Below are 25,652 nucleotides of genomic sequence, written 5' to 3'. Positions count from 1 at the left end.
AGGAGTTCCCCACAGGCCATGAAAGGGAGGCCTTGTTTTGGGGCAAGTGTGGGCTCTCCCGGGGTGTTTCACAGCTGTTTTGTATCTCCTTTGTCTGTGTGGGGGGCCTGTCACCGGCCCTGCACCTATCAGGGCTCTCTCAGATTTCCTCTAGTGGGAAGAGGGATCCGTGTCTTGGGAAGCCAGCTGCTCAGGCTCCTCCCCCAGCCCATCTCCTTCTGCCTGCAGCAGGGGAAGGGTAGGCCCCAAGAAGGCGTGTCTTTTTTAAGAAGTGAGGAGCACCTGGGACTGTGGCTCTTCTCCCTCTGCCAGTCTCCTGCTACCTCCTTCTCCCTCCTGCATGAGGGTCCCTGGAGGGTGGGGCGGTGGGGACACTGGAGTGGGCCCAGAACAGCTGGAGTTCAGCTGGGCAGGGAGGGAGTGCCCTAAAGGTGTGCAGGCTGTATGCTTGCATACCTGGGTGCCGATCTTCTGTGCGGGAGCGACTGCCCCCTGTGGGGAGCAGGTTTGTGGGTGCATGAATTTCTTCCCTCATCTGCCCTTGGGTCTACTGCTCTGTCCAGGAGTGTGCCACACCCTCTGCTTCATGACCTTGTGCATGCACAGATGCCTGTCTTGTATGTGCTTGTTCTGTGTGCATACATGTGCATACATATGTGCATACAGGTGTGCTCTGAACGTGCACATGCGTGTGCACATATGCATGTCCTGGGTGTGCACTTGCACACCTGCATCTCCGTGTGCGCGAGCGCACCTGACCCTCCGTGCTGGCAGGTGTACATGAAGGCCACCCTTCGTGGGAGGCAGTATGCCTGTGTTTGTGCACACTTGTATTTCTGTGTCTGTGATCCTTCCCCTCTAGCCTCCGCGGGAAGGAAGACTGGTAGAATGTAGGCCAGGAGGAGCCTGTGCGGGCTTGGGGGTTGGCTGGTCCCTCATCTGGGCGGCGCCCCCTGCTGCTGGCTGGACTCAAGCTAGAACGCCTTTGGGTGGTGGTGGTGGGGAGCTGGGGGGGAAGGGGTTAAGCGTCGGCGTCCACATCTGGGAGCCATTGGCGCATTCCTGCCCGCTGAGCGCATGTTTGCGGATGGATCTGGACGGGACAGGGTGGGAGGGGCTGGGCGGGCGGTTCGCACCGGCGGACGGAAATCCAGACGGGAGCGGGAGACGGCCAGGCCCAGCAGGCGGGAAGGGGCCTGGGGAAGCGTTGCCCGGACGCTCTTCCCCTGTGCCGCCGGACCTCAGGGCACAGCGTCCCGCCGACCCTGCTTGTCCTACCTCACCCAGGCTGGGGCCCCAAAGCTGGAGAGAGACAATCAGATACCTCAGTCCTAGACCCGGCTGTGCAACCGGTGCCAGGGTGATCGGGGACTAAACCCGTGTCCACTCTCAGCCTGCGGTTCCTTGTCTATAAAGCGGGGGCCGTCGGGCCGGTGGGTTTGAGAGCTCTGCCAGCCGGGTCAGGCTGAGTCTCCTCACTGGGGTGGAGGCCTGGGAGTGTGGCACTTCCCCTTCCAGTGGGAAGTCCTGTGGGGGCACTTGTGGCTACTTCTCTGACCGGGGACGGGGAGGGGGGTGTTCCCTATTGATTCCTCTTTCTCTCCCCCAGTGGACTGCTAGAGGTGGGGAGATGGTCCTCCCAATCGGCGCAGCAGGCTGGGAGGGGGCTTGTGGCTGTGTTGGGGATTGGGGTCTCTGCAGAGGGAGAGTGATTCAGATCCTGCCCCGCTGGAACAAGAATGCGAGCTTTCCTGGCTCCTCTAGCCTGGGCCAGGAGAAAGAAGCTTGGGTCTGAGAGTCCCATAGCATGTAGGGGTGCTCCTGGGCGCCCCCTACTCGGCTCTTGGAAGATCACAAGAGCCGCTGTCCTTTTTGGGGGAGGGTTCTGGGGTTTGCTGAAGGGTTGGGTTGGGCCAGAGTTCCTCCGACCCACTTGAGCTGGAAACGTGTTTGGGGGAGACGAGGAGAGCAGGTGTACTTGAGGGCGGTCTACCTGCTTTTGCACTCCTTTTTTGCCAGTGAGAAAATTAGAATTTAGAGAGAGGAAGCGACTTGCTCAAGGTCACACAGCTCTCAGTTTCAAGGGGTTCCTGGAGGAGGATTATAATTATGGGAGTCAGGGGCTTGACAGATAGGGCCGGAGTCACTGTATTCGCTTCCATATTACGTCGCAGCCCCTCTAACCCCGGTTTAGGTGTGAGGGGTGTGTGCGTATGATCCTTGCCCCTGTGAGTGTGGGTGTGTCGTTGGAGGGAAGGGAGTGTGATACCGCACCCTGCAGTCCTTTCCCTACCGAGCCCTCCTTCCATTTTTTGCGGAGAACTCCCCCTTCTCCCTCTGAATCTCTCCTTTTGGGGCAGAGGGAGGGATTTACCAGATTCCCACGGTCCAGCCTTCTGCTAGGCGCGGCTCCTTTAAGACTCGCCCTTTCCCGGGTCTGTTAAGGGAAGGGGGGCGTGATACTGTGGGCCCGCCCCTTGTTGGTGATTGGTCGGAGAGCGGACGGGGGCGGGCCCGAGGGTGAGGGCCTCCCCGCTGCTCGGTACCCTCCGCCCCCCGGTCTGGGGCTCCGGGTAAAGTTTCAGCCTCCGCACGTGACTCGCCATGGCCGCTGCTTTCGCCCCGCGCCCCTGAGCCGCGGCCCCCCAAACCGCTCCTCTCCCTGGACCCCGCAACCCCTGACGCCGAGCGGCTCCAAGACTCAGGGTCAGGGCAGACGCCGTGCTCGCGGGCGACCCGGACGGATTGCTTCCCCCTACTGCGAGGTAACCTCTCCCCCGGGGATTTTGGAGAGCCTCCGGCTCCCGCAGGCATCGCGGCCCCTTGGCCTTCTCCTGAGAGGACCCGTGGGCGGGGACCCGGTGCCGGGCGGGTTCCGACGGGAACCTGGTGTTTCCTGGGCTTCCCAACCCCGCGCCACCGTGCTCAGGGTGGGGGAGCCCCGTCTGTCCGTCTGTCTGCGCCCGTGTCTTCGCGCGAAGCCGTGAGGCGTCTGGGGCCGTCTGCCGCGCGTGTCTCCGGCGCCCGAGCTGTGGCAGAATCGCCGCTGGGAACTCCTGCTCTCTCTCACTTTTCTCTTCACAAACAAGCAAAACAAAAAGACTTTCAAACCTGTTTGGGGAGAGATCAGATGCCCAACGGACTAGCCCCCTCCTTCTTTCCCTCCTGTTATCTGAGCCGCCCTGTGGTTTGGGGAGAATCAGCCCGGGGGCCCACCCCCACCAGAGGCAGCCGGTTGGGGGGCGGGGCCCATTCAGCTGGTGTCCCCCGTGGAGCACGGAGAGCCGTCAGAATTGGGGACGGGAGCCAGTGCAGCCAGGGAGGGATGTCTCAGGGTCGGGTGGCACCATGGGGTTATGGAAGCTTTTGGGGGCGTAGGGAGGAAGGAATAGATTGGTCGTCTTTGCTCTGCCGAGGGTGTCTGGGACCTGGTGCCACCCAGAAGGCGGGGAAGCTGCTAGCCAGATGTGTATGTGGGAGGGGGGCGCTGGAAAATCTGCTTGGCAATGCCCCTTCTCCTCTCTGGACATTGCCCTATTGTCAGGCTCCGTGAGAAGGAGGCCAGGCCTCCAGTGTGCTAGGCTGGGGATGGGGACTAACTCATGTGGAAATCAGATAAGAAAAGCCCCCCGGTCTTGGAGACGCTTTTCCACCGTTCATCCTACCTTGGATAGGTTGCCCACGTGCTGGCATGGAGGGGTACCCTTGGCCCCCACTAGTGCTAGTTCCCTCTTCTGTAACCAGATTGCCTTCTACCTGCGAGATGAGTGCACGTGTGTGTGTGTGTGTGTGTGTGTGTTTTCAGAGGAACACTCCCCCACTCCCCCACCCCATGCTGCTTACCCCCAACCCTCACTTCCGCTCCTAACTGCCGTTCCTCCTCCAGTTTCCTGGTTAGGAGATTCAGGGATATGTCTTGTCCCCTTCCCTGGCTGCAGCGGTCGTAGGGCAGGGTTCTGGGGAAGTGGTTCAGTAAGGTTGCCAGGTCTTGCTAGGAAATGGGCTCAAGCCCCAAACTCTCTTCCAGGGCTTGTGCTTGATGGGGAGGCTGGGCTGGGGAAGCCCCAGGTTGCAGTGTGGGGTGGTTTGGAGCCTTGGGGCTTCCCCTATGAGGGGTGGAGATGAGTCTGGGGGAGGGAATAAGAGAAAGAGTATTTGGACCTGGAGGAAGAAGAGGGGTAGTTGTGGAATCAGGGAGTTTGTGGCTATGAAAGATGTTGGTGCAGTGGGAGGGGCTAGGCCATCAGTCCTGCCTGGGAGTCTGGGCCATGTCAGTCCTGAGACAGAGCGGTCACTAGGGTCAGACTGGGGTTGACCCTTGGGAGCTGAGGATCTTGGATTTGGAGGGTGTGAATGCGTGTGCATGTGGTGGTCACCTCAGGACTTGCCCTGCCATACTGATGAGGGCAGTGCAGATGCAGTGGCAGTTCTGAGAAGACCCTGGGCTCGGAACTGCTTAATCCTGGCCGCCTCCTCTTATAGCCCCCAAATCCCCATCCTTCAGGTTGACCCTAAATGCCCCTGCTACCACTCTGGGAAATCTCTCTGGTCCCCCGCCTACTCCCAGCCATGTGGCAGCCTGGCAGGAAGCTAGCTGCGGGCAGCCCCATCCTGATCTCCCCCATGCCGCCCTGCTAGGCATAGTCACCCACATGTACCATGACGTGGTTCCTGCCAGCATGTCTATTGTGGGGGGAAAGGGCATTGTCTGAGTGGCCCTTAAGGTCTGTTTTGGGGGTACTGACCCAGACCCCAGTTAATTAGCTCCACTTCCCCTAAATCATTTGGTCTTGGAAGCTGGCTCTGCCTTCTGGGAACCCCTCCACCCCCACCCTTGCGCCACTCCTTGCTCAGACTTGAGGGTATTAGGTGGGTTGTCCTCAGAACTGTGTGACAGGGTGGGGCCTGCCCCCAGATAAAACCTCAGGGCCCCATTCCCTGTCCTCTGGGTGGCACTGGCACGGGCAGGGCAGGACCCAGACTGGGCTGTACGGGTGGGTGTGTTTGGGACTCTGTGGGGTCCATTTAGGAGCTCTGTCTGGGTTTGGGGGTGATGGGCATCTGGGGAGGGTAATCCTATCCCTGTGATGAGTAAATGGGGTGATCTCCACTCACCCAGCACCCCACACCCTTTCTAGTGGTGGTGGTTTGGGGAGTGTGGGAAGCTGGCAGGGCTCCTGGCAAGATGGCCAGGGTTGTCTTGACTTACTGGGTTTTGGGAAAGGAGTGTGGCAACTGATACCCCAGTTCCCAGGGCTTTGGCTCCATGTCCTCTCTGACGCCTGCTGTCTTTCCTCCCTCGGTTCCCCTCTCCACCCTCTGGCTGCTGTACGGAGCCCACAGGGTTTGTGGGGGGATGTGGGGTGGGAGCGAAGGCCTGGCTCTCCGTGGGTGTCCAGGGAGTGTTCTGGGGATGGGCAGGATTGGCTGAGGGAGTCTGGGTGTCCCTGCAGAGTGGGCGGCACTCGGGGACCAGGCCCAGAGTGTGAGAATGTGTCAGTGTCGGTGTGTCTGTCCTGTCTGGCTTGGGCGTGGGCGTCTCTAGCTTCGTCTGGATCTTGCCTCCCGCTCCAGTCCCCGCCCCCCTCCCTCTCAGCTGGGACCGCCTGCTTGCTCTCTCTGCAACTGGAGCCTCCCTTGCCTGTTCCTGGAATTTGGAGAGGAGGAGGAGGAAGAGGCAGGCAGACAGACCTCCCACGCTCTAGCCCGCCCGTCCTGGCATCGTGGGGAAATGAAATAGGTGCGGTGGAACTAAGGTTTCCCTGCCTTCCCCAGACCTTCCAACACACATCACAGAGTCCAGGGGGCCAGGTCTTACAGAAGGGGCCTGGGCTGCCCCCTTCCCACCAGGCAGCAGTGCCTCCTTCTTTTACCCGGCATCCTGCTGGCCAGGGCCCCTTCCTGGACCTCAGGCACTACCGTCAGCCTGGGGAGCGGGTGGGGGATTAGACTGCTGCCAGCCTGGCCAGCACCTGTTGCCAACCCCCAGCCCTGTAACTGGAGCAGGCCAGGGAGGGGGGCTGCAAAATGACAGGTGGAATTTCTGCAACCAGGCAACCCCCCACCCACTGGATATGCCTTTCCCTTCCGGCCCCGGAACAAGGAAAGCCTAACCACCCCCCCACCCAAGTGTCAACCTGATCTCGTGGGTGATGTCCCTATCCTGCCTGTGGGGGTTAGGGCCCGGGAGATGGGCAAGGGGATGAGTTTATTGCTATTTGCCCGATGACCGCCAGCCGCATCGCTGGCTGCAGGGCTGGGCTGCCCTTGTCGTGTTTTCTGAGCTCTGCTGCTCTGGCTGGGCTGGGGGGTATGGGGGTGTGTGGATGGGGGTGGTTCTCTGTTAATGTTTTAATTGCATAAAAACTGGGAGCTCAGCTCCGGGCCAGTGGGGAGTCTGGGTCTGGCTAGCCGCCCGGTTTGGGCTAAATATAGTCTGGGACATCTGCAGAGAAGGGGAGGGGGGTGGCGGGAGGTTCCATTCCCCCCGCCTCCGGCCAAGGTGCCCTCGTCTGGGCGAGCACCTTGGAGCAGGGAGGGGGATTCCTCAGCACGAAAGGCAGGGGAGAGGCGGTGGGGGCTGGGCACTGTTGGGACCTCGCCTGCCTGGAGGCCAGGAGACGCCTGAGCTGAACCCGGAGGATCAGGAACCGAGCTGGAGTGGGGCGCGCCGGGGCGGATCCAGTGGCCCTGCTCGCTTCCCCCCAGAGCTGCCTGAGGTCAGGCAGTCTCTGTGTGTCACTGCGCCCGGTGGTGTGTCACCGTGACCCACTCACTCTATGTGTGCCTGTGTGTACACACCTACCTCGGAGTAGCTGCCTCCCGGCTCCTCCCCTGGAGCCTCTGTCCCCTGGGTCCTACCGCAGGTCCCCAGCCCTCCTTCCTTGTGTCCCTCGCCCCACAGTAAACCTTCAGCCCAGGAATCGAGACTTGAGAAGGGGAAGCTGCGGTGGGGAGTTCTCTGATCTCCAGTCACGGCAGGAAGTGGAAGGGAGGGGGACCCAAAGGGGAGAACCGTGAGTGGCAGGCGGGAAGGGAGGGCCCGTCAGCCCTGCGGCCAGCTGCGCACACTGCAGTGGGGTTGGGGGTGTATGTGTGGCCACCTTCCCAGCTGACCTCTTCCCTCCAGTTCCAAGTGGGGGAAACTTAGGGGACAGCTGCTTCCCCAGGGGCTGCTAACAATCTTCCTCGCCCCCCCCCACTGAAAAAAACTGTCTTCCTGTCACGTGGCTGTCACTTCCTGGCCCTCTGTGGTTCCCGGGATGTTTGTTGTTGGTTGCCATGGAGATGGCCGCCTTGGGCACTACCCTGGTTCTTGTGGGGAGGGAGCTGCCCCTCCCCCTAGGCCCACAGTTTGTTGGGGGGGATTGGGGGGGCATGCCCAGGGGGCTGTTTCAAGCTGAGTGTGTGTGGTCTCCGATGCCCCAGATCCCCCAGGGCCCCCCAGACTTCTGTCTGTGGGAAGGAGTCACAGCCACCTACTCAGACTGAGCGTCGGGGAGACTGTGACCACGTCTGGCTGTGCTTGGCTGTGGCTGAGTGTGAATCTGACCGATTGTGCAGACCCTGTCCCCTCCAGCCTGGGTCCCGCTGTCCCAGAAAGATGCCCGTTCTTGGAACCTCCGCTCCCTGTCCCCTTTCCCTTTGGAGCCTTCTCCCGTCCTGTGTTCTCATGGAAACTACCTTCCCCAGGGAGTTTCTGTGGTTTCTTGGGGTCCAGGCTGGAGTAGGGAGGGCCTCTGGGCAGGATCCCCAGTTGTGTGTGTTTTGGGGCCGGGGAGGTGGTGGTCCGCAGGGCCTCCTCTCCCCTCCACACACAGCCTGCACCCGCTTCGCCCTGATCCCGCAGGCCCTGTGCTTTAAGGGGCTGGTCCTGGGACCTTGTGACCATCCGCCCCACCCCCTGGTGGGCTTCCCTGTTCAGCTGGGGGTGGAGAGGGGAAGAGATTCCCCCTAGTTCTAGCCCCACCTGAGTAGGTGGGTGTGGAGCGTGGGGAGTAGGAAGTTCCTGGGGGTCGCTGGATGGGGGGTGTGGGGCGGGGCACAGGCTGACTCAGGCCTGGTCTGGGGTCAGAGCCAAAAGGATATCCTGAGGCGGGAGGGGGGCGGGGGCGGGCGTTCCCGGCTTCCCTGCAGCCCGGGTCCCTAGGGAAGGACGCCGGGAGGGGGCTGGTAGCACTGGGTCGTGCCCACAGTCAGTCCGCCCCGGGCAGGGTTGGAGCCGAGTTGAGGGGTTGGGGGAGGCGGGTTGCAGCCGCGCAGCCGCGCACATACCTGCTGCTCTGTGTGCTCGGCAGCCCCCGCCCCTTGTGAGAGTTATGCTTCCTGCACCGCGGAGAGGGGGGACAGTGGTGAGGGGGCAGCTGCCAAGGTGGGGGTGGGGAAAGCCCCGTGCCAGGCTGGCTGTGAGGACGGTGGTTTCCAGGCTGGGGGGCTGTCCCCTTTTGTCTGTGCCCCTTCGGTCCCCGACCCGGACAGAGCTGCCTTTGTGTGGTCCACACACTCCTGTGGTCTGGCTGTGGCCTCGGCAGCCTCGTCTCTTCCCCTTCCTGTTTTCTTCCTTCCCCGTGGGCCCATCCCTCTCCTTGAGGCCTGGACTGCCCCCTGCCCTTTCACCTGCTCTCTGCTCCAAGGGAAGACTGGGTGGGAGGCTTCAGCTCTGGTTCTGGGTGGGCCCCTCAGCCACCCTGGGCTTCGGAGGCCCTGGGCACATCTCCCAGGGGGCTCTGGGGTGCAGTCCCTGGGGTGCGGAGTCGGGACACTGCCCTGACCAGCAGACATCCCCGCCTCCCCCACTTCCTCCTCCCAGCACCTGGCCTGTCCTGTCCTGGGCTTGGGTTGTCCAGTTGCCCTTTCTGCCTGGTATTCAGTCACTGCGGGGATGATGGCCCGTGGAGGTCAGGCAGCCCTGTGTAGCTGGGGCAGAAGCTTGGGCGGGTACAAGTTGGGGAGACATCAGATCGACTTTTCTGGGACTAGGTGCTGTGTCTTGAGGCCGTGGGCAGTGGCAGCACCCAGAGGCCAGACGCTGGACTTCAGCACTCCCCTGACTCTCTCCGTAGATATGCTCAGGCCCTGCACGTGCTTGGGGCAGGTTTTCCAACAAGTCCCGGCTCCAGCGAGGCGGGCCTGGGCTTCTGAGGACTGGTGGGGAAGAGGTGCCCTCCACCTGTCCCAACCTCACCCCGCTGATCCTTCTCAGGCCCTCCTGGGGTGGTCTCTCTCAAAATGTGGCTGGCCTTGCTGGCTTCCTGCAGCCCAGAGCCTGGAGAGCAAAAGGTAAACAGAGGACCAGAGTGGCCGGGAGGAGGAGAGAGGGGCCTCTGGAAAAAGGGGGAAAAGGGAGTAATGTTCATCTGAGGAGTATGGGGGAGGGGAGAGGTTTTGGCTTTGTGTGTGTGTGAGTGTGTGTGTATTTTTCTGGAAAGTTTATCAATAGTTCCAGCCCACTGTTCTGGTTTGAGATCTGCCCTGTCCCGCCCTGCCCTGCCCTGCCAGCTCCTGACAGGGGAGGGGGTCCAGAGGGGCTGGGTCTTTGCTTCCGTCAGGGCTGGAGTCCCTGTCCCCCACCCCCAAGTTGAGCTTGAGCTTTGGGTGTCATTTGCATCTGATTCACTGACTGTCTAGAATGCCTAGGAAAGCCCCTGTCCCCCCTTGTTTTAAGCTCCCCAATCCTTATCCCCTCCTCTCAGCCCATCCGGGACTGCCTGGCTTCTATTCCTTGGGAGCCATGGTAGTGGGGTAGCCTGGGAAGCAGAGAGGAGGGAGTGGATGAAGAAGCGGGGCAGGGCCAGCTGGGTTTGGGGACCCCTGGCTCCTCCTCCCTGAGGGCAGGGGGGGAAATCGTCTATTCCTCTTCCCCTCCTCCCCTCTCCACGTCCAAAGGTTTCCCTTTTTTGGTTTGTGAAATGAAAGAAGGGAATTGGGGAAAGGGTTGTGGTCAGGCCTCCACCCATACCCCGAATATTCCTCTCCCCACATTCCTGTCCTCAGTCTGGGGGGAAGCAGACCCTGGAAAATGGGTAATTCTCCCGCCCAGCCCTGTCAGCAGCTGCTAGCCCTGGCTGGGGCAGGGACAGCAGACCTACTGCCCAGGGAGGCCCCGAGGTGGTGTTGGCAGGTGCGGGGGAGGGAGGGGACCCGTTGCCCAGCACCTCCTGTGTGCTGGGTGGGCGCTGTGCTAGGTGCTTTCCAGGACTTTTATCTCTTAAATCACACAGCCCGTTGTTGAGGTAGGCAGTTCACAGACGAGTAAACAGTTGCTTAGAGAGGTTAAGTGACTTGCCTAAGGTCACCCAGAGTGGCAGAGCTGAGATTTGACCCTTCAGACTTCTGGTTCTTTCTACTGTCTTCACAGCTCGGCCAACATTTGCCTTTTTCTCCAGATGTGTGACTCTGGGGACATAAAGAACAGGTAGCTGGGGACACCTGACACTGGGGGAGGGATCCTGGAGCCTTTTGAGGGTGAGGGAGGCCCCAGCGGGCAGGGGTGCCTGGCTGGTGGCAGGTGCTCCGGCCCTCCCCCCCACCCCCCCTTTCTGCTGTGCGGAGGCTGGGCTCCGGGTATGGGAGGTGTGGGCCTGTGGTTTTTCTCTCCCTCAAGAGAGGGTGCCCACGGGCAGTGGAGGTGGCGGGCATAGGGTGGAGGTTGGATGTGGGTAATTTGTTTTCCCTTTCTTTGGTGCTGGTTTCGATTCTCTGACAGTGTCTTCTCCACCCCTGGGTGCAGGGGGCCAGGACCCAGGCATCTCCCCAAGGGTCGTGGTTCCAGAGGGACCTTCAGAGGCCGGGCCTGTGCTCTTTGGCCCCGCCCCCATCATCCCTGCCCTTGCCCATCCCTGTTCCCTGGCCAGCCTGGCCCTTGGCCCATTTCTGTAACCTTTGCCCCCTCCCTTGGCTCAAGGCCCTCCCCAGGGAGCTAACCGCACTGAAGTTTGCAGGCTGAGCTCCTTTGGTGAGGCTCCAATGGGGGTGGGGAACACCTTCCAGCCTCTCCCTGGGGTGTGTATCTGTGGCTGAGGTTTGAAGTATGGTCCAGTTTCAAACTCCTCAGGGGCAGAATTGAGGCATAAAGGTGGCTGTGGTTAATCTCTCCTCTGGGGTCAAGGGTCAGCTCCAGAGGGTCCAGACCGAACCTCCTGCCGCCCCCCAGCCCCCAAAAGCTGGGTCAGGAGGCCTGGGTTCTGGAGTGAATGGCTTCCTGGGCCTCACCTCAGAGAGGCTGGCCCCCATTTGGACCTGAATCCACCGGCGTGCTTCTCTGTGTCTGTGGACCCTGCTGTGTACTGGGGGGCCGGCCCGCAGGAAGGCAGGTACAGAGGCTCGCCTGGCTGGGGGAGGGCCAGGGTAGGTGCAGTTTGGGAAACTCTGAGGCTGTGGTTGTGCGTCTGTGGGGAGCTGTGTCCCGGGCCGGGCATGCAGGCCTGGAGCCGGCTTCACTATCTGTGGAGCCCAGGTGTGGAAGGATCGCATCTCCGGGTTCCCTCTCCTCACGTGTCACGTGCGTGCCCGCACGCACCCGGGCTGGGTGTGCAAGCACGCGTGCTCTTGGCCACCGGACGCTTTCCCTGGAGCTGCGCGTGAGAGTTTCTGCAAGTGGGTGTGCACGTATGTGAGGGTCTGACTGTCAACGCTGGTGAGGCTCAGCCAACCCCTCCCTCCCTTGCTGGCTCGAGTTCCCCTTGTGTGGCGCCCCTCAGGGTTGTGGGGGGCCAGGGCGGCAGCTGGCCGACGGGTGGGGTCCCTGCTCCTCTGACGTCAGCCTCGCAGCCCGGGAGGGAGTTGGCAGGGGCCTGGGGCAGGAAGGGGGCACCTCGTTCAGGAGCAAGGAGAGAGGCCCGATGGTGGTCATAATTAGTCACAGTCAAAATCGTGCTCGTTGACAATAGGGGAGCTGCCCCCGCCTTCCTTGCAAGTACCTGTCCCCCTCCCCCTCCCTCAGCCCCGCACAGTCACAGGCTGGCTGGCCGGCCCGGCTGGGCCCAGAAGTCCTGGCCTCGTCCATAGTGGCCTTGGCAGAACTCCCCCATCCCAGGCATGGTCCTCAGCCAAATGCTGGCCATGTGTGTGTCCTCTGGACTCCAGGTCTGAGCCTGGAGCCTGGAGCTTGGAGCCTGGCACGGCCTGCGCTTGGGGAGGAAGGGCTTGGAAAGGGAGGTAGTCCTTATTTGGGATCTCTGTGGCCCTGTTTTCTTTTCCCTCTCCTTCCTCCCCGCCTTTCTTTCTTTCTTAACAGCTTGATGGAGGTATAATTCATATACCATACAATTCACCCATTAGAGTGTACAATTCACTGGTTTCAATATAGTCACAAGAGTTGTACAACTGTCACCACAATCACTTTTAGAAAATTTTCATCACTCCAGAAAGAGCCCCCATACCATTCAGCAGTCACTTCCCATTTCCCTCAAACCCATGCCCCAGCCCCTGGTAACCACAATCTACTTTCTGCCTTTATAGATTTGCCTATTTTGGACATTTCATGTAAATGGAATCATACAGTAGGTGGTCTTTTACAACTAGCATAATGTTTTCAGGGTTTATCCATGTTGTCGTGTATATCGGTACTTTGTTCCTTTTTATGGCAGAATAACATTCCATTGTATGGATGTACAACTTTTTATTTATCCATTCATCAGTTGATGGACATTTGGGTCGGTTCTACTTTTTGGCTGTTAGGAGTGCTGGTATGAACATCCACACCCAAGTACAAGTTTTTGTGTGGACTTACGTGTTTTTTTTTTTTTTTTTGCTGTACGCGGGCCTCTCACTGTTGTGGCCTCTCCCGTTGCGGAGCACAGGCTCCGGACGCGCAGGCTCCGGACGCGCAGGCTCAGCGGCCATGGCTCACGGGCCTAGCCGCTCCGCGGCATGTGGGATCTTCCCAGACCGGGGCACGAACCCGCGTCCCCTGCATCGGCAGGCGGACTCTCAACCACTGCGCCACCAGGGAAGCCCTGGACTTACGTTTTAACTTCTCTTGGGTAGATACCTAGAAGTGGAATTGCTGGGTAGTGTAACTCTTGTGTTTAACCTCTTAAGGAACTGCCACACTGTTTTCCAAAGCAGCTGCAACGTTTTACATTCCCACCAGCAATGTCTGAGTGTTTCAATTTCTCCGCATCCTCACGTACTTGTCGTTATCAGTGTTTTTGATTATAGCCATCTTAGTGGATGCAAAGTGGTATCTCATTGTGGTTTTGCTTGGCCATGTTTCTTTCTGTCTCTTTCCTTTTGTCTCTCATATATGTCATGTGTGTGTATACACACACACTCATATATAAATACGTGCATATTTATTGATACTGTTTACATGTATCCTCCTGGACCTCTTGTGGATGCTTCTCTTTCTCCATCTCGTTCTCTGCTCTTGTTGCTGCCTGTCTGTCTCACTGTGTCGTGGAATTTCTGGGTTCATCTCTGTCTCTTGCTACCCGTGGTGTTTTCTCTGCGTGTCCTCGGGTCCCAGCTGTTCAAACAGGGTATGGATTTGTGGATGCACTGGTGGAGGGGCATCTGGCCTTTCATCTTCTGCCCACCTCCCACCCTCTCCAGGGAGGTTGCTTCTGCAGACAGAGTATGTGGGTGAACTCTGAGATCGGTCTCCCTTGCCCCTCCACTGCCTGGGAGTAGGGGGCTTCCACCCTGGGCAGTCCCTGCCCATCATGCTGTTAGGCAATGGAGGTGATACCCAGGAGTCCTCGGTTCCCATTTCCCTATTTGTACGTATGTAAACGGGCCTCCCCTCTGGGCCCGTGGGACAGACCCATCTGGGGTGCTCGGGCTTGGATTTGGGGGGGAAGTGGTGTAAGCGGGGCCCCCTGGCTTAGGAGTCATTTTTCTGAGAAGTGCCACCGCTTTAGGGAAGCGGCTTTTCCTCCCCCTCCCTCCTCCCTTCGAGCACACGTTCCCTGCATCTTGACCTCAGGTAACCCGCTTTGGGGGAAGGAGGGCCAGCTGCCTTCCTCTGCAGCAGGAATCTTCCTTTCGGGGTGGCATGGCACCGGGGACCCTTTCCTCTCAGGATTGTGGGTGAGAGGCCCTCCTCGGCTCTGGGCTCTGTCCCCGTCTCCCCAGCCTGGCTCTGCTGTCCTGCCACCCCCAGCAGTGTCTGGGCCCTACTCCCAGGCCGTCTCTGCCAGCCAGGCATGGTGCCAGCTGTCTGCTCAGCCGGGTGCCACGGGAAAATCTCCGGCCGCCCAGGTTGGGGAGCTCCGCGGGGAATGCCCGTGCGCCTGCTCCTCGGTGCCCACTCACCTGTCTTTTTTCTCTCTGCAGCATCACAGGACATGGCCTCCCCCGCCACCTAGCTGGGGCCCACCTAGGAGAGGGATCCTTTCGGCGTCCTGAAGGCCAGCTCTGGACCTTCCTGGGAAAGTGCCAGCTCACAGAAGTGCTTGACCAAAGGACCGGCTCTTGGGACGTCCCCCAGCCCACCTGGCCCCCAACTGGAGTGGGGGCTCCAGGAGGCTGAGGTCAGCCTGCTAGCCTTGGACCGCAGCTCCAGGACAGAAGGGGGGGGGTGGGCTGACCACCCAAACCCCCTCTGGGCCCAGGCCCCATGACCCGAGGAGAGGCGGCCTGAAGCCTGCCAGAGCCTTTGGCCAGACTGTCTGCCTGCTCTTCTGACTGTGGCTGCTTGGCATGGCCAGTAACAGCAGCTCTTGCCCGACACCTGGGGGCGGGCACCTCAGTGGATACCCGGTGCCCCCCTACGCCTTCTTCTTCCCCCCCATGCTGGGTGGACTCTCCCCACCAGGCGCCCTGACCACTCTCCAGCACCAGCTTCCAGTTAGCGGCTATAGCACGCCATCCCCAGCCAGTAAGTGGAGTGGTGGGCACGGTGGGAGGGGCGGTGGAGGGCGGCAGGCCGAGGTGGGCCTCTAGGCACATCTCTTCGGCAGTGGCGAGGGCTCCTCCAGACACGGGGGATCGTCGTCTGGGGGGCTTGTAGGCTGGTGGCCGTGGTTGTGTTTGGTGTTGGGGGGACAGAGGGAGAGCTGAACAGTGCTGTCCTCCGGCGCCTCTCACGCCCCCCCCCGCGCTCTGCCGTGGAGGGCCTTATAAATAGCTCCAAGGACTGGACACGGAGGCTGGAGGCGGGTAAACAAACCTCTCGACATTTGGTGGAAATGGCAGCTCTACTGAGAGCAGCGCCCCACCTCCGCCCCGCCCCATCCAGTGCCTCTGGGGGAAGGGGCTTGGAGGCGTACAATCCCCTCCCCTCGCCTTGGCCAGGCTAGGTGGTGCTTCCCTTTGTGGGGAGGGTGAGAGGGAGGGGCCCACAGGCAGCCGGGTGGGTCGGGGCAGTGTCCCAGGAGGGGGCGCTCAGCCTGGACTCCGGCTGTGGACGCAAGCCTGCTCTTGGCAGGGCCTGTGTTTTCTCTCCGCCTCCGCCTTCTGCCACAGGGGTCGCCTGTTGGCTGGGTGGGGGTCTCGGTAACCTTCCCTGGCTGGCCGAGCCAGGTAGTGGGAGGTGGCGGCAGCTATGGCCAGCTGGCAGAGTCCAGGCCTCGGGCCTGCCAGGACGCTTACAGTAACTCTGGCCCCCAGGGCCCAGCTGGGCGCCGGGCCAGGGCTTGGCGGGGGGCGGGGGGGGGAGGGAGCTGGGGCCTGGCCTGGGGCGGGAGGGGGTGGGAGCCGCAAAAGGGGGCCGTGGACGGCGGACTGGCTGGTCAGCTGCTGACCTGGGAAACGTGTCCCACCTCTCCTGGCGGGCAGGTACTGAACACCCTGCCCCGGGCACCCACTGCCTCTCCCGTGGCCACTGGCAAGCTGCCTGGCGCCGCTGCCCTGTGCGCCCGGCTGGGCTGGGTCAGTGCCCCCTTCCCAGTGTGGGGGCAGCGGCCTCTCCCCGGAGCCAGGGAGTCTCTTTGTCCCTGGGGCAGGCCCTGGCTGGGCGCCTCACTGCCCACACTGGCCGGCTGCCCACTGCCACCACTGCTTCCTGGCTCACCTCCTCTGGCTGCACGGTGGCCCCCTCCCTCCCAGGCCCCACCAGCCACTGGGAGCAGGGGCTCTAAGTCTGTGCTACTTTAGGTCCCTACCCTTTGTGCCCTGGGGCAGGGGGCAGGCGGATGCTGCCTACTTCAACCTCCACCTTCTCTTTCCTCCCTTGGAGGTGCGCAGCCGGCAGCACTTTGACCTGGGAGTCGGAGTCGGAAGCCCGATTCTGGCCTGGTCTTCAGTCTATGCTAGGTGATGGGGGAGGCCAGTGTCTGGGTTCGGGGCTGCCGGGGAAGGGGCGGGTGTGTCTGTGTGGGGTAGTGCCTGCATCCGTGGGGACTGGGATTCATATCCCAGCTCCAGTGACTGGAGTGTCTGCTTCCTGCCAGGGTGGGGTTTTCAGGGAGGGAGACATCGAGGGTGCTCAGCCTGGTGCCGGTGGACAGCTTGCTCTTCCCCAGGTGATAGGAGCAGAGCCCCAGACGCTCTGTCCACCTGGGGCCTGGCTCACGGAGGGTTGGATGGGGCTGGGCCTGACCCCTGACCTTGCCCTGTCTTGTGCCGGACAAGCAAATGTTTTGCCCTTCTTTGAATGTTGCAAGCTTCTTCCTCTTTCTTAGAGGTGGGTGGGGAGGGTTTCCGGGTACCCCACTTCCCATCCTGCTAACCTTCATCCCCCAGGGTGGGGTGCCCACACTTCGGGTTGGGCAATGCCCCTTCCTGCCCCCTCCCTTTGTGAGCCTGTGGGTTGCCCTGGCCCTTCCTAGTAAACAACAACAACTTCTCTTCCTACCCGGGCCCCCAGCCTCTGAGCTTCTCCCCGACCTTCCCCTTCTCTGGGACCAGAGGTGCGGCCAGGAACCTGAGGGAGCCCTGCATCTCCCTCCTTCTTGGGCAGGGCTGAGGGGCCTGGAGACCCTGGCTCTCAGCACTGGGTAGCGAAGCATGACGGATCAAAGTGCAGGCATGGGGCTTCCCTGGTGGTGCAGTGGTTGGGAGTCCGCCTGCCGATGCAGGGGACACGGGCTCGTGCCCCGGTCTGGGAAGATCCCACATGCCACAGAGCGGCTGGGCCCGTGAGCCATGGCCGCTGGGCCTGCACGTCCGGAGCCTGTGCTCCACAACGGGAGAGGCCACAACAATGAGAGGCCCGCGTACCGCAAAAAAAAAAAAAAAAGGTTCAGGCATGGAGGCAGCCTCGCCTTTCCCGCTCTCCCCACCTGGGGGCTGGCGCGGGGGGTCAGGCAGTTCCTAGGAGGGGTGGACATCTGTGGCCCCCATTCCTGTAAGGAGCGAAGCGATTATATGCTCTGGCCCTCTGCCACCCTTTCTGTAGGCAACCTGGCACATGAGGCTCCCTCCTCCCACTTCCCACCAACAAAGGTGTTTGGATGGTCCTCCCTCCACCTCCCATTCCTCTCCCCAGGTCAGGAGGAGGCTGGACCTTGGGTGTACCCTTCAGAGACCCGGTGGCCTGTGGAAGGCCAGAACTGTTCTCCAGGTCACTGGGGACAGGTGGGTATCTGTCCTGCTGTCTCCCAGGGAGCCGGAGTGGGAAGCTCCAGAGATGGGACAGGATCCCTGCTCTAAACCAGCCCCTGGGGCGTGGTCTCTGAGGACTGTTCTTTACTGTGGAGGGCTGGGATTCAGTGTGCCTTGGGGGGAGGGTCAGGGTTGGGTGTGTTTTAGGGGTGGGGAGGCCAAGGTTGGGTGTGTGTTGGGGAGGGGGGTCGATGGCTTACGTGTATTGGGTGAGAGGGTCAGAGTGCGGATGAGGAGAGTCAGACCCAGAGCCGGGGAGGGGTGTCAGTTTGTGTGCTGGAGGGGGCGGTGACTTAGGGCACAGAGGGTGTACGGGGGAGGCGTCTGTGATTGTGTCGTGTGTTTGGGGAGGGAAGGGTCTCTATTTCTTATCGCTGGTCTAGGCTGGAGAGGAAACGAACCTGCCTCTTTTGTTGTTCCCCCTGGGAATTCCACGGGGTCAGGGGCGGGGTGGGGGGAGGTGGAGTAGGCTGTGTAGCGAGTTCTGGCTTTGCCACTTACTAGATGTGATAACCTCTCGCTGAGCATGGGTCCTCGTCTGTAACCCAGGGATCTGACCAGAACCTCCCTCAGAGGGCCGAGGTTTGGCGAGAGCATTGCTGTAATGCACTCTGCTGTTCACCTTGCATGTGATCACCGCTGTCTCCTTGCCGTGGTACTCCGTGGTGTTACGACAGTGGAAAGGGACCCTGGCCCTTTCTGGGTGGGGGCTGGAGAGAACGGGAGGCTAACATCTGTGGAGCACCTACTGTGTGCCTGGGACTTTATCTCTGTTTTACAAATCTTAATCCGGACAATCCTGGGAGAGGGACATTATCTCCATTTACACATGAGGAAACAGCACCGGTGGTTAAGTGGCTGAGCTAAGTGACCTTACAGCTGGGGTGTTTTCTACCATCCAGATAGGCAGCTGCGGGAGGGTATTGTGGGGAGCCCTCCTGGACGTGGGGAGCTCACGGCCATGGTGAAACCCCCTCCCATGGCTGAAGCCCCCCGCTTCTGCCTCAGGACCTTCTGCTTTCACCCAGTAGGGGGCGTAGGGGAAGGCCTCCCCCCTAGCCACGCCCCCTTTTCTGTTTTTGATCCTGAAGGCTGGAGGGAAAGACCGATAAGAGGCCTGGGCCAGATCTCCATCCTGTCCTGGAAGCTGCGGATACAATCTGTTCACACCCATCCCCGCCCCCAGATCAGCCCACTGCAGCCCGGGGAGTTTGCAGAGCTCAGCGGGCACCCTCCCTCCATCTCCATCCAGACAGACACTGTAGGAACAGAGTGTAGAAGCTACCGTTCTTATTCTTATTTTGTTTCCATTTGTGGAGTGGGGGCAGGGGGTTGGAAGCTCTCTGTAGAGGAGCTGGGGATGGGAGCCCCGAAAGACCGGGTCCAGACGTTTCCTTTCCATCCACACATGTGCTGTGTGGCCCTGGGGTCTGGGGGAGCCTGGAGAGACTGGAGGGGGTGAGCCCTTCTCCTTCCCCGCTCCTCTGCCGCTCCCCTTTTCAGTCTGTATCCTCCCTCCCCCCGCTCCTGCCCACTCTTTCCCTGGACAATAGGAGGGACAGCCCAGGGAGAGGGGGGCTAGCAGTGCCCTCCCGAGGGTCCAAAATGCAGAGTCAGCCAAAAGACTGTTGGACAGGGTTTTGAATGAAAATGCGGCCCCCTCACCCTTTAGCTCCAAGCATTGATAGTGCACAGGCCCCCCTCAGGGCAGGATCCCAGCATGGGCAGGGGGAGGGGACTCAGGGAAGGAAGCCTGTCCTCTTAGGCTGGCCAAGACCTGAGACACTGTGTCCGCCCGTGCCAAGGGCCCTGTGCCCATGGGGATGTACCAGTGCAGGCCCTGACTACCCTTTGAGGGGTAGTGTCTGAAAGAGGAAGTGTTTCCCTTTTTCCAAATCCCTTTGGGGCGGTGCCTACAACGCCTTCCTTCTCCTCTCCGTTTTCAGTGGTGGGGCACAGCCCATGGAGCTGGACCTCCAGGGTAGACTGGAGGCCCTCTGCCCTGACTAGATCAGAAATAGAGGCCCTCCCCTCCCCATTTTGACTTGCTGGGAACCTCAGCCCACGGACCAAGGCCCCCTTGGCAGAAGTCTTAAAGGACAGCTCTTCCTGCGCAGCCTTGGGCAGGTCACTCAACCTCTCTCGATCTGTTTCCTCCTCTTTAAAGCAAGACTCCTGATCTGCTGCTTGCTGGGCAAGTTGCTATGAGGCCACGGTGACCTGCTTGCTGGTGAGGGCCTGGGCGAGCTTCAAGTACCCTGCAGAAGCAGTGATGACGAGGGGTGGGTGGAGCCGGGCATTGTCTTGGGGGATGGCCACCCTGTACTGGGACCCGATGTCCGTCTGGCCCTGGGTCTCATGATTTCCTGTTTGTTATCCCCTCCAGATGGGGTTGGGGACTGGAGGGACCCCTGCCTGGCACAAGCAGAGGCCACTTCAGTTCTGCCCATACCTGCTGAGGGCCTGCTAAGCACACAGTCCTGGAGGAGTTGTGGGGGACACGGCAGAGGAGGACGGGGCCCCAGGCCTGCCACTCGGTCCTCCCCACCTCCCCCGCTGCCCCCCCCAGGCGGCCAGAACCTTCCTTTTTCCCTCTTCTCCCATTGCCCCAGGACACTGTGTTCTGCTCTGACCTGCCCCGTGACCTTGCTGTTGCCCAGAACAGGCATCTCACCCCGACTTCTCCACTTCTCCAGCTCCAGAAATCCTATCCATCTTTCAAGGAATATCTCGAATACCGCCTCTTCCCAGAAATCTTCACAGATGTTCCTGCTTCCTTGCTCACTCGCTCCCTCCTTTGAAGGCCCGCAGGTCCTTATTTTTTCTCTTAACAACACTCATCTCTCTACCATGAAGTGACTCCTCTCCACCTGGTACCTGCAGTGAGCTGCATCATTTGGGAGATCTTTTACTGATCACCAGGTCTTTGATGGCAGGGACAGTCCCAGATCCCTTAGTACCTTGAAGCTGTGAACACAAGGCCTAGCACATAACTGGTGCCCAGGATCTACGTCGTTTGGGAGGAGATACCAAGGGCTGTGGAAGCAGTCTGCCCTCCTCCCCAGCAATCTCATCCACAGCCAAGGCTTGCACCCGTGCCCTAGGCCCCAGCGTTCCATCTGCAGCCCAGACCTCACTTAGGTGAGACCTCACTTTGGAGCCCAACACCCACCCATCCACCCGCCCGGTAGACTTTTCTACTTTGCACTCTTGGAAACTTTGCTGTAGCACAAGCCACACACCAGAGTCCTCTTTGCTACCTCCTTTCCCACACTACCCACTATCCGTGCCCCACCCCCACCCCCACCCCCACCCCCACCCCCCCCCCGGCCACATTGATTACTTTCCTCTATCATCACTGCCAGTCTCCTGGGCTGTGCTACTGTTGTGTGCTGCCTGGACTGTGCTAACTGGTCTCTCTTGCCCTCCTACCATCCATTCTTCATACAGCTTCACACGGCTAAATCTGATTTGTAACACTGTAAATCAGATCTTGCCTCTCCCTTGCTTGGAACCTTTTTGTGGTTTCTCCTTGCATTTGAGATACAATCCAGCAAGCTCACCTGGTCTGGCCTCAGCCCACCTCTCCAGCCTGGTCCTCCGCTCCTTTTTCTTTTGAATTTTATGTTATGTCCTCTGTTAGTTCCTTGAACGAACTCACCAACTTCTGTAACCCCAGGACCCTTGCACAGGCTCTTTTACTGGGATTCCACTCCTTCCTACTCTTTTTTTTTTTTTTTTTTTTTTTTTTTTGCGGTACGCGGGCCTCTCACTGTTTTGACCTCTCCCGTTGCGGAGCACAGGCTCCGGACGCGCAGGCTCAGCGGCCATGGCTAACGGGCCCAGCCGCTCCGCGGCACGTGGGGTCCTCCCGGACCGGGGCACGAACCCACGTCCCCTGCATTGGCAGGCGGACTCTCAAGCACTGCGCCACCAGGGAAGCCCTCCTTCCTACTCTTTACCTAACTTCTAAACTTCTACTCTTTCTTTAGGTCTCTGCTTTGACCCTCCAACCTAAATTAGGTGCCTACATTAATTCTCCTTTAAAGCATACTTTATGTGCTTACTTGTGTCATAATACCAATTATCTCAGTTTGCAATTATTTATAATATGCAGTAATAAACAGAAATATATATATTTGTGATTATTTGCTAAATGGCTGTTGCACCATAAGGTCTGCAAAGGCAGGCTCCCCAGGGTATCCACCTGGGAGGTGCTCAGAAAATAGTTTTCCTTGAATCGGCCTGGCATGGTGGGAACATGGGCTTTGATGGCATAAAGTTCAAATACTCACTCTACTCTTTAATAGCAGTGCGATCTTGGACAACCCACCTAACCTTGCTGAGACCTTAGTTTCTTTATTTGTAAAATAGGAATAATACCACTTATCTCTTAAGAGTTGCTGTGAGGATTAAATGACCACATATGTTAGGAACCTGGCTTTTAGAAGACTATCCTCCGGAAGCACGTAAATTCCTATCAAATGAGGGAGCTCTGCTGCAGGGTCAGAGGGAGCAATAAGATACTCTCTTCTCCTGGGGCATTCCCCCCCGCCCCCCCCCCGCGCCTTCCTGGACCTACCCAACCCAGGTCTTTCTTCCAGTGAAACCGGCATCCCGAGGGCTTCCGGGAGGAAGTGGTCAGCTGAAAGTCACCAGCCCCTCCTTTTCTCTCTCCAGGGCTAGACGGTGCGGTGGGGGGCCCATGCTGGTTCCGCCTGTGGGACACACCCTGGGCGGGGCTTTGCTCGACTGAAGCACGCCGGGCGTTGCGGGGAGAGCCCCCTCTGCACGCGTTTGTGCCAAAGCACCCGAGCTGCCGCATCGGGTTCCGGCGGGCGGGCGGCCGGAGTCACACATGATGTCACAGACAATGACACAAGCCGGGTGTCTCATTCTCACGCGGTGCCCGAGCTGCACAATGTCACACCCAGGACACCCGGCACGGCGCTAACACTTGGCCACACGCACCCCAGACCTTCGCCTCCTGCCGCCATTCTCCGCGTCTCCGGGGGAGCGGCCCGACCGGGCAGGGGGCTGGCGGGTGAGCCCCGCGGGCAGGCTGGCGAGCGGGTGATGTCACGGGCAGCGGTGGGTGGGTCACCCGGAGGTGAGGCGCCGCCAGGCGAGTTCAGAGAGAGTTCAGCCGCATTGCATTAGGCAAATGAGGCCCGGGCTGGGTGGGGGGGGTGTTGGGGGAGGACAGCGGGACCACCCCCCTCCTCCCGCCCACCACCTCCCTCGCCTTGGCATCGCGGGGCCGGGGACTGACCAAAGCACGGGGGAGGCTGGGAGCCGGAACTGGGACGGGGGAGGCGCCTGCCCCGCTTCCGTCCTGGCGCAGCCCCCTCCTCTCCCGGTACCCAGCCTCCGTCAGTTTTCCGTGAACTCCTCCTCTCGAGCCTTTTACCCCTTCCGTCCCCTCTTCTCTCCTCCTCCTGCCCGGACTGCCCCCCACTTGCCTTCCATGGCCCGCCTCTCCCTCTCTGTTCCCGGCTTGGCGCCCGCTGCTGCCGGACCCGCCGGGAAAGGGTTAAGGCAGGGGCGGTGCCTGGACGGGACGGGGCGGAGGAAAGGGGGTGGGACTGCAGGGGAGGGGGCGCGTAGGCCGGGGTTGGGGGCCCGCGGCGCGCACCGCCGGAGACCGAGCGCAGGGCGGCAGCCCCTTGCCTGGTGGAGGCGGAGGCGGGGCCGCGCGGTCCCCACCCCACCCGGAATCCTCGCCCGGGAGAAGCCCGGGAGCCCCGGCTGGGAGGAGGAAGTGCTCGGTGACCCCCCGCCCCGCGCCGATCTCGCCCCCGGCCGGCGCACTCGGGGAGCCGCGGGACGCTGCCTCGGACACCATGAGACTCGCGACGGGAGCCCCCTCGAGGTGAAGACGCCGAGTTACCGGGCCTCGGCCGGGCGTTCCCGGGGTCAGCCGAAGGACCCCCCCGCCCCCCCGCCCCCAGTACACACAACTTCCCTGCTTTTCACCTGGGACTCGCAGAGCGGCCGGCCGACTTGGACGCGGGACTAAGGGCAGAGGGCGGCCCCCGGCGCGGGTCGCCAGTCGGGGCGGGGGGGACGTGCCCCTCGCCCCCAGCAGCTCTCGGATGGCGCCGCCGGCTGAGTGAGGGAGGCGGCGCGCAGGACTTACCCGCCCGGACTTCTTGTCTTCGCGGGGAAGATGTACGAGAGCGTGGACGTGGGGGGGCTCACTCCCACCCCCAGTCCCTTCCTGGTGGTGGATTTTTATAACCAGAACCGGGCCTGTTTGCTCCCGGAGAAGGGGCTCCCTGCCCCCGGTCCCTACTCCACCCCGCTCCGGACTCCGCTTTGGAATGGCTCAAACCACTGTAGGTACCGGCCTATCCCTCCTATTGTGGGAGCTGGGGGGTGAGGGTGGGAGCTGGGGGGTGAGGGTGGGCTGTAGGGCTTCCGCTCCACCAGGAGATGCAGGCCTGGGGGCGTAGTGAGGGTCTTGTCTCTACCCTCCACTCTCCCTTGTCTGTCTTGCTGAAAGTAGGGTGCCCTTGTTGGACAATTGGACTCCCCCGAGTAACCCTGGGCGCTATTTCTGTTGTATTTGGACTGAGGAACTTTGGGGGTTCCTCCTTTCAGGAAACGTTTGTTCATCTCTCCGTCCACTTTTTGCAGGGGAAGTGAAGCCCCTTGTCCCCAGTTTATATTCTTCTTGCTTGCAATCCGATAGCTTCACAGCTGAGTGGTCCTTTCTCCCACCCTGAAGGGTGGGGTAAAGGTCCTATCTGTGGGCTTGTCTGCTTCTAGGAGGAGGGACCGCCTCCCCAGATCCCACCCCTGCCAAAGCCTGGGGGAGAGCCTGTCCTGGGCGACAGCTGCTGCCCCCAGCTCTTGGGTGTCAGGGGAGCACTCCATGTCTTTGGTGTTGGCAGTGGGGTGTGGCAGGAAGGGGCAACTCCATCAGATACCCGTCGGCCATCCTAACCGACCCGTAACACCTTGGGGAAGGGCACCTGTCCATCTGAGGGTTGTCCTGGCCCTAGACACTTGGCTGGCACAAGCTTCTGTGCCAGGGATGGAGGGGAGAAGCTACTCTGGTGGGAAGAATCTCCCTCCCCATAATCCTAATACGGTTTGTTCTCTGGAGGATGAGTTTGACATTTTTGTGGGTCTGGGGCTACTCTGGAAATGAGGGCTGCATCCCCTCCCTACTCAGCCGTGTCCTTTTGTTACCGTGTTTTCACCTGCGGATGGGGCGGGCACTGGGCTGTCCCTCCTTAAGAGGGCCGCTGCTGATGAGAGCCCCGGAGTCCTGGCACCTCCTCTCCTCGCCGTCCTCTGGCTGGGTTCAGGCTTCCCTGGAAGGGAGAGGCTCTGTACACTGGCGGGAGCTGTGAGTGCCTGGGGTGCACACCTGGGCATGTTTATACCCAGCTGTGAGGTAGTGTACCTGGTGGGGGAGAGCGGTGCTTAGGGGGTTATTGTTACTTGGCTCCGGTTCCGTCCTCTTCCCTGGGGGGCTTCTCCCACCCTCCCGGCCTGGCTGCCTCTCTCCTGCCTGCCAGGGAGGAGGGGTAGAGTGGGTCTCTGGGGGCCTGGCAGGTTGCAGTAGGTTGAAGGGCCACCCGCAATGCCTTTGCTCTAGGAAGAGAGACCTGAGGTGCAGAGACGCCCATCTCTGCCGCTTTCAGAGCCACCTCACCCCCAGCCTTTATTGTCCGGCCCCCTGACCTTTGCCTCTGGGGCAGATTGCCTGGGAGGCTGCAGACCGTGGGGGGGCGGGCGGTGTGCGCGTGGGTGGACGTTAGGAAAAAGGGGTCAGGCGACAGGTGTGACACACACTGGGACCCTTCTTCCCATTCTCCCAGAACTGGAGGAAGGTGTCCCCTGCTAAGTGGGATACTTGGGGCATGGCTGCCATGGGCACTCCCTCCACAGCCTTGGCCGCTTTTGCCAGAGGACTGGGGAGGAGATGGGATCCGAGGCCTTGGGCTCCAGCCCTTGGGGGCAGCTCAGCTCTTTCTGGCCCCAAACTGGCCAGGCGAGGTAGGGGGACGCCTGGAGGCCCGCGGGCGATGGGGGAAGTGGAAGCCTGTTCTCCCGCACCGTGTGTGGGGCAGCGTGGAGCCAGCAGCCCCGGCTCCCCTGTTGCCATGGTGGGAGTGTCGGGTCTGTGGCAGTGGGCTCAGCCCCCAAGGCTT

General features: G+C 60.8%; 1 protein-coding gene across 7 annotated transcripts in view; it reads left to right on the top strand.

Moving 5' to 3' along the window:
- The window catches only part of RARA (retinoic acid receptor alpha), a 45,183-nt gene that overhangs the window by 6,476 nt on the left and 13,055 nt on the right, over window positions 1-25,652 (top strand). Inside the window, exons 1-2 of one of the 7 annotated variants that reach the window (XM_081220171.1) lie at window positions 2,541-2,765; window positions 14,278-14,821. In XM_081220171.1, the coding sequence (XP_081076297.1) occupies window positions 14,644-14,821 (178 nt within the window). In that variant the 5' untranslated portion in view covers window positions 2,541-2,765; window positions 14,278-14,643. The other 6 variants (XM_081220173.1, XM_081220172.1, XM_081220177.1 and 3 more) reach the window with 6 other exon arrangements.

This window comes from Mesoplodon bidens, assembly GCF_964165515.1.
Source record: "Mesoplodon bidens genome assembly, chromosome: 19".
In the NCBI taxonomy this organism is placed as follows: domain Eukaryota; kingdom Metazoa; phylum Chordata; class Mammalia; order Artiodactyla; family Ziphiidae; genus Mesoplodon; species Mesoplodon bidens.
The sequence above is the reverse complement of the archived record's forward strand: the minus strand, read 5'-3'. Positions and strand labels throughout refer to the sequence as shown.